The 7,916-nt window shown below is 43.2% G+C and overlaps 1 protein-coding gene across 1 annotated transcript; it reads right to left on the reverse strand.

Moving 5' to 3' along the window:
- Positions 1–1,033: 1,033 nt before the first annotated feature.
- Positions 1,034–4,355, reverse strand: LOC123168457 (auxin-responsive protein IAA25). The gene is made up of 6 exons (XM_044586344.1): positions 4,055–4,355; positions 2,705–3,805; positions 1,901–2,196; positions 1,668–1,806; positions 1,507–1,586; positions 1,034–1,403 (listed from the first exon to the last, which is right to left on the reverse strand). Exons 2-5 carry the CDS (start codon positions 2,953–2,955, stop codon positions 1,514–1,516), a joined length of 759 nt encoding a protein of 252 aa, XP_044442279.1. The 5' UTR covers positions 2,956–3,805; positions 4,055–4,355; the 3' UTR covers positions 1,034–1,403; positions 1,507–1,513.
- Positions 4,356–7,916: the final 3,561 nt, after the last annotated feature.

A 7,916-nucleotide genomic window follows, 5' to 3' on the forward strand; every position in this document is an offset into this window, starting at 1 on the left:
AATGTTTATACAGTGTAAGAAAAATGTTTGCTTAAAAATGTTTATCAACATTTAAAAAATATACAACATGTATTTGAATAAAACCTTACCATCTATTCTTTTCAAATGTACATCATGTATTTGGAAAGTGCATCAAAACAAATGTTTCACGTGTGCGCTAAAAATGTATATTGGTGTAGTCACGAAAAGTAGACATGTGTTAAAAAAAAGGAAAGCGATTAAACCTGACAAAGTAACAAAAAGAAAAGCAAAGAAAACTGAGGAATACAAAGAAAACAAAGAAAGAAAGAAAAGTATAACCAAGAAAAAAACCAGTGAAAAAACAAAAGAAAGAAGTTTAACAAAGGAAAAAAAAAGAAACAAAGAAAACCCGGTCGAAAAACAAAGAAAAACCAAAGGAAAAAAGAAACATAGCGAGCAGGCGAACCTACAGCGAAGCATAAGCCGCAGCGAGCGGTTGCGCGGCCGGCCTGATTCACTCATCCGTAGGCGTTCCTAATAGGAATTGGTGCGGGCTACAAGTACAGGCACAGGGGGCAGCGAACAGGGACACGTGTAGATCGATATGAAGATCATGAGTTGCCCCACAATGAAACCGTCAGTAGCCGTGAATATCTCATCCTTCCCTAATCCAAGATTGAAGAAAGATCTACGAGGGATGAAGAATGTGATCAAATCCAGAGTATCCGGTTGGATCATGAAACGGCACGACACTTCCTGGCATCCCCTGTCTCTTCCTCCTCGCTCTGAACTTCTCCAAGCAATTCCTCTTGTATCAAGGCCTGTAACTCGAATTCGTGTTCTTGAGAAGTGAATCATTGGTGGGTTGCCAACGGTTTCTGGCAATGTCCCCTTCCAGAACATGTCCAACATGTAATATTCTTCTCCTTAATGAAAAGGCAGGGCTCCTTCGGATTTCTCGCTAGAAAGTAAACTGGATTGTCGTAATCCACCTCAATACCAGACACAAAAGGCATAAACTTGTTTGCGCTTGCGCCTTTCTGTGACAAGATTCATGTTCCCACAGAAGAGGTTAAATTCCTCAAACAAACTATGATGAGAGCATGAAGCTACACGCCGATCAATAAAACGCTTCCGAGGAGAAGAAGATTCAGCATGTTAGTGTAACGGTGCCGTACTACCTATTTCACCATATATGGTACAGTACATAATTACACCCTGCGTTATTTTACATGAACATTAGCTAATCCACTATCTTCTATTCGGTTGCACAAGCAAAACTTCCTATAGTAATTAATCGCACTACGCCCCTAGACACACGACAGGTGAGCTCATTGGAGGGGAAGACCATATCTGCATGATCCACGAGAGAGATCCATGCAGGTTGGAGCTATGCAATCCGTCGGCTAGAAGCACAGGAACTGCCTCAACACCTGATCATCCTCTAACCGCAGAAAGCAACACGGTAGTACTGTCAGTCGACAAATAAATGCAGTAAACTTTGTGAGGACAAACGGTGTGCAACTGTTATGCAAGAACACACACCGTTGTTCTACTTCTTGTTGCTTTTGTCAGCTCTAGGGTCCTTGGCAATGTAGAGCCTCTTCACCGAAGCGACGAACAGCCTGCAAGAAAGATCGATCAGTGAACACTTCAACTTGCGTAAAAAATGGACGGTGTATATGCCGGCCGCTCCCTCGACTTACTCCCATGGAACGTCGCCGACGAGCATGCGGTCGCCCTCGTTGTCCTCGTACAGAAGGATGTAGTTCTTCACCGTGCCCTTGCCCTTGTGATATTCCAGCTGCTCTTCATCCTCTCTTGTTACAATCCTCCCATGGCCATCTGAAATCAACCAATCAGCTCATACATGTCAGTGAACATGAGCAAAGATGGAGTTTGATCGTACATGGGTGCAGTGCAAGCCAAAGATTATCACCTGACAAGAAGCCATGGAACATGCTCTGCAGAGCACCGGACAGCGAGCCGTAGCCACAGTGTGCGTTCAGGTCAATCTTTCTCCCGACGGCATACCCTTCCAGGTTCACCTTCACGAACATGGCCGGCCCCTCTTGAACTGAAACTCCAGTGTTTATGTTTCCATGGTCTTCTTCTTCATAGCAGGGTTCCACTTTGCTCAGGTCTTCAGAATATGCAGGCCTTGTGGATGTGGCGGACAGGTTCTTGCGGAATGTGCGCACCGGTGGCCATCCGACCAGTTGAGGGCGATCTTCTCTGAAAATTGTGAGCGAAACATGGTGAGATGGTGACAGACAAGCCAGCAAGATTCACCGCCTCTTCGCGTGTAGTTCATGACAACAAGACATACACCTTTTTTTGCGGCGAACAAAGACATAAACTTGAGACATGCTAGTATGTTACCGCAATATCACTCCATTCATTCTAGCTCGCTATGTTTCTTTTCTTTGGGGAGGGAATTGTTTTGTTTCTCATAATCTTGTTTACCCTTGTATTTATTTCCTCTTTTACTTTTGGCATTATCCTCTCTTATAGGCAAATTCTCTATGTTCCGTTGACATTTGTACCTTATACTATTCCAGAATATGTTCTGGTGAGATCAAAATAGGAACAAACTTAAAACTTATTTATACATGAACCCTCATTTAATCAAAGCATGTTCTATAACTCAGAACTGTACTTCGTTTCAGGCTACATACCATCTTATTTTCATGACATGATTGCGAAGAAACAAGAATTAGTTTGTGGTAACTGATAACCAAACCTGTGGGCAGGACACTCATTAGGCCTCTGCTGAGGTTGTTCCAGGGCCGCCTTGTCTTGCCTGGCGGACAGGCTCCAAGGGTGCACTCCGACACCAAGCCATGGAGTAGTAGCACCACCACCACCACTACTCAGGCCATTGTCTGAAGAGATGCCAAGCCTAAGCTCAAGGTTGTTGGGGACACCTTCCTGCAGTTTGCTAGCATCTCCTTGCTTCTGTTTCAGGCTTGGTGCAACTGAAGAGCTCTTCATGGCCTCTCCCAAGCTGTAGCTCTGGTACTTCACTACTACCTGTGTCTGTGTGTGCAATTTGTGAGTGTGTGGGAGAGGTCTTTATGGTGTTGAGCTAACTGTGAGATGGAATAATTAAAGGTAAGTGAGGGGGCATTTGATGAGAAAGGCAGGTGGCTTTGTGGGGGACCTTGGTGAGTACTAAAGTGGAGTAGTGGGGCCTAGCTAAAAGCATGAAGTGATAATGATGGCGATATATAAGAAATTCACTGATGGGTTGCAAGAAGTTCCTGGTACAAATTATGATTCCATAGAATGGCTCATGTTTACCTAATGTAATTTTTTTAAAGGATGGCGGGAGCAATGCCTGTTCACTGAAGAGAGAAAGTAGAGTAAAAAGTTAAGAGTTGATGTATCTGGGCTATTCACTGATAAGGCAAGAAAGATCGTAATCACATTCAGATTCAGTCCATCAAAATTTCAAGGCCAAGTCAAGGAGCAAGGTGGAGTGGAAATGGAAATATGAGCCGATACACCCGCCCTCAGAGTGCATGAAACTGAATGGGACACAAGTGGTCGAGTGGATGTGCATCTCCTAATCGGTTTTGTCTGACCTTGTGTCTCAAGGGGGATGCAGTGGCTATTGGAGCTCCAGCTGAAACCTCAGTCCACCTCAGTCTTTTTCCTGAAAGTGAGTTTGCTCTGCCGGAAATTGGCAATTTGGACAGCAGTAACACTGAACCTGAACATGCTCCTGAAGATGCTTTCATACTCTTGCCTCGTTGCATTATGTAAGCTTTGGAGAGTACTACGTGAAACGCATGTGAACTTCTGTCGAGTGTAGTGAATGTCCTAGTCTTGCAGAATAAGCCTTCAAATTAGATGGAAATTCTCTCAGCTATTGGGGGATATGAGATGAATGTTCATGTTACCGCACAAGTGGTTTTCTAACTGCAAATGAAGTATGCACTACATTCTAATGTACCATACTTACGAAGCTATTTTCAGAAGCTAAGATAGAGTAGTTATCAACAAATTGGTTAACAGAAGCAATTATTCATATGCGTAGAGACTTTCGCAAAATAAAAATAAATGTATGCATAGAGATAGAAAAGAATACCTGCAACATTGTCCAACCATCAGGAAGTGTTTGTTGTAGTGGCACAGTAAAATGCACTCCTCATTGTACTTCTTTACTGACCAATAAAATAAATTCAGGAATATTTATCAATTTGCAACAAAGAATTGATAGACTTGAGGTAAATAAAATTTATGTTTTCCTTGCATTCTGCAACACCAATAATTTTCAGTAAACCAAATGCACATTTTATCAATTCTGCATACATGAGCCCTTGTAAATTAACTGGGAGGGTAGTTCCGCCCTCCGGTATTACTTACTCCCTCCGTTCCAAAATAGATGACTCAACTTTGTACTAACTTTAGTACAAAGTTAGTACAAAGTTGGGTCATCTATTTTGGAACGGAGGGAGTACTGACCAAAGATATATCTCGATTTATACCCAAATAGTATCTGTTTATTAAACCCGACAAGTTGGATTACCTATTGTTACTCCGATCTCTTTACATAAATGTGGAAGCAGTGCATACGATTCCATGCTGCACCTACATGTGCCTCAAAATTCTCACCGACTCCTAAGGAGTCTATCGAATTGTACCATCTTTCTATATAACCTAGAAAAGAAGTGTTACTTTATTCTTGATCCTCCATGCAACGACAGCTCCTCACATTCCATTTTAACATAATGTTTAGTATCTCTTCTTTACATGTAATGTGGGGAGCTTTACTGGAAAGACACTTAGCTTTTTCACTTATAAGCTTCACCACTTGCATGCATCTTCTTTAGTGGTACATCTCTTAACAAGGATGTTACTATCTACTAATATACGCATCAGTACAAAGTGCAAACCTATATATCGGCTAGCCCCCTAAGTAAGTTCCATTCCTCCATGATTGGCCTGCCTAATTGCATGCAAAGCAAGCGTATAACGATTAGCTGCTCACCCAGGAGTATCTTGTCCTATCTAAAAACCATCATGATATAAAAGCCACTGGAATAACTGCCCTTTGGTACAGATTTCTTCCTTAGTGCTTAAGGAGTAGGCCGATGATAGGCGACGCAGAAACATGTCCTGTCTGCTCTACATGCCATGCCATTTGCAGAGCGTAAGTGGGCTCGATAATGAGAGGCTTTTGTTGACTTATCTTAACACAGCATAGGATTCAAGCTCATAATGATGAGTGAGTCAGGGATCCTCTGGTTGCTCTGCCTCGTGCTTCGGTTTACCGTATCTTCATAACTGTAACCGAACATGAAAAGTTTCAATTAACTGGAAAGAGATGGATTGGAATGATACCTCGTGTGTATATCGTGCATGCGGAAGCTCTTGTACTGTTGTTAAAATTGTCTTGTGCCAAATGGCTGAGTTCAATGAAGAACCATTCATTTCAGGGAGCTGCATTTTGTACATGCAGTCATTCCTGTTGATTAACACAACAAACTGACAATAACAGAAATGAATGAATAAAGAAGGGGGAGAGGAAAAAAGGGATAACGAAGTGACACTTGTTGGGAGAAATTAAAGCAGATTCATCAGATGAACTGAGTGATGGGAACCGGAAAGGCAAATGCGTTCATCTGGCAACACCATCATGCAGAACGCGAGAATCATATTATTCTTTTTTCGACAAAAACCCAAAAAAGCATAATTGCCAGATGCAATTCATGTTCTTCACTCCTCCCTGCTCAACAAGACACCTGTGCGCTTAATTCCCAAACCAAATGATTGTTCATACACTGTCGCTCGCAGCGCGAAAGAGAATGCGGGCCTCTGCCACGCATATGATCGAGCACCTGGTGTGCAGCGTGTCAGCCACTAGGTTAGCCAATCCTAGGTCGAAGATGATAACGTCTAGTGGATCTAGGCAAGTTGATCGGACGCCTGAGGTAGTTATTACCTGTCCGCTGGAGAAGAGAAGACAGTAGTGCGGCTATGGATGGATGGATTGACCCCGTGAAATATAACCAAGATCTTGCAACCTTTTCAACTCCTCCTTTTTGCTTAAAGGCGGCCACTTTGCAGGTTTCAACTTTCAACCCAGGGCAGTGGGCAGAGAATTACAATACAGGGAGCAGGATGATATGATACATGATATGATACCATACATCAGGCAGCAAGGGTTGACTTGTGCCTTCAGCGGTGTTGCTCTCATCAGGGATAAGCACCACGGGGTGTCTTGTCTTGGAGGTGTGGCATGGCCCTGCGTCAGGTAAAGGAAACTGAATGTTTTCCACATTCTCATGGGCTCAGCAGATCCACACCAGCATTCTCATGGGCTCAGCAGATCCACACCAGCCAGCAATAACAACTTCCCATAACATAACAATATTTAGCCCTCAATGATTTTTGTAGTTGAATACATCATGGATTATATTTGTGCAATATGTCAAGTTTGTCTAATATGTCTTTACAAGCACATGATAAACGTCTCGTTGTCAATAGGAACGTCTTCTCCCACTGAACGAACATCGTTGGAAAGCCTAAAATAAATCCATGAAAATGCAAGTACCAGTGCCAAGTCTGGCCCATGAACCCTGATGGTAAGGAGGGTGGGGGGATAATGATTCTCTCAAACCTTAATAACAATTAAACAAATCCCTAATTAGGCATCTTCCTTACCCCCCCCCCCCCCCAAAAAAACAGTGTAACTGTAGAGTGAAGCCCCACAGGATGCAGAAGATAAGTAGACCAAAACCTATAGCAAACGAAAAGGCACATCATCAAATACGAAGAGGACAAGGCCTTGCTAGCTGCAGCAAAGCACGCATTAGATGTGTTTCCTGCGAGAGCAACTAACTGAGGAGCGCTTGTTCGGGAGCCTCCCCAAGGGTGGGGTGGGCTGAAAGCACGCCACTCAGCCGCCGCCACGTGTCGCGCTCTACGTGCTTTCTTTGGATTTTTTTCGCATGCGTTTTCGGCTTTTTAGATGGTTTTTTCTCAGTTTTTTTGGCTTTTCGGTGTTTCACCGGTCTTTCTTAGCTTTTCGACCAAAAAAAGATTTTTTTGGGCGAAAAAATGCATTTTTTTGCTTTCGCGAGAGGCACAATTTTGCTTTTGCGAGAGGCACGGTTTTGCTTTCACGAGAGGCATAGCCGTGCCTCTCGGAAACAGAAAAATGTGTTTTTTTTTTTTGCTTTCGTGAGAGGCACGGTTTTGCTTCCGCGAGAGGTGTGCCTCTTGAAAAGGGAAAACGTGTTTTCTTTTCTTTCTTTTTTTTGCTTACGCAAGAGGCACTGTACTACTTCCACGAGAGGTACGGATTTGTTTCCAGGAGAGGCACAGTCGTGCCTCTCAGAAAAGGAAAAAAAGAAAACGTGTTTTTTTTCCTTCCACGAGAGGCAGGGTTTTGCTTCCGTGAGAGGCACAGATTTGCTTTCGCGAGAGGGATGGCCGTGCCTCTCGGGAACGGCTTTCAGAAAGGAAAAAAAAGCGTGCTCCTAGTGTGGTTTTTCGTCCGGTTTTTTCGTGGAAAAAAAAAGTTAGTCAAAACCATCTAGTTTTGAAAATCTCGACGCGAGGAATCCAACGCTGAAAACGTTTAAAATTTGGACACACGGTTTAAGAGATGAAACGTTTTGAACAAACAGAATCTACGGAAAAAACTCCCAGGTTGAGACAAGTGGCGCACATACAGCGTGTCACTTGTCGCAACCTGGGGATCCCGACGCAAGAATTCCAATGGTGGAAACGGTTCGATGTTTGAACGCACGGTTCAAAAGAAAACATTTTGGATAAACTAATCTAAAAAAATGAAAACTTTCAGGTTGCGACAGGTGGCACCGCCACTTGTCAGCACTTGAATAGGTGGGGAGTGACCTTTGCAAGGGATAACCCTTAACTAGTGATTCGATTTCCCGACCACTACAACCAACACGATTTTATCGTGGCACCAAAAAACACAC

This window comes from Triticum aestivum, chromosome 7D (assembly GCF_018294505.1).
Source record: "Triticum aestivum cultivar Chinese Spring chromosome 7D, IWGSC CS RefSeq v2.1, whole genome shotgun sequence".
NCBI lineage: Eukaryota > Viridiplantae > Streptophyta > Magnoliopsida > Poales > Poaceae > Triticum > Triticum aestivum.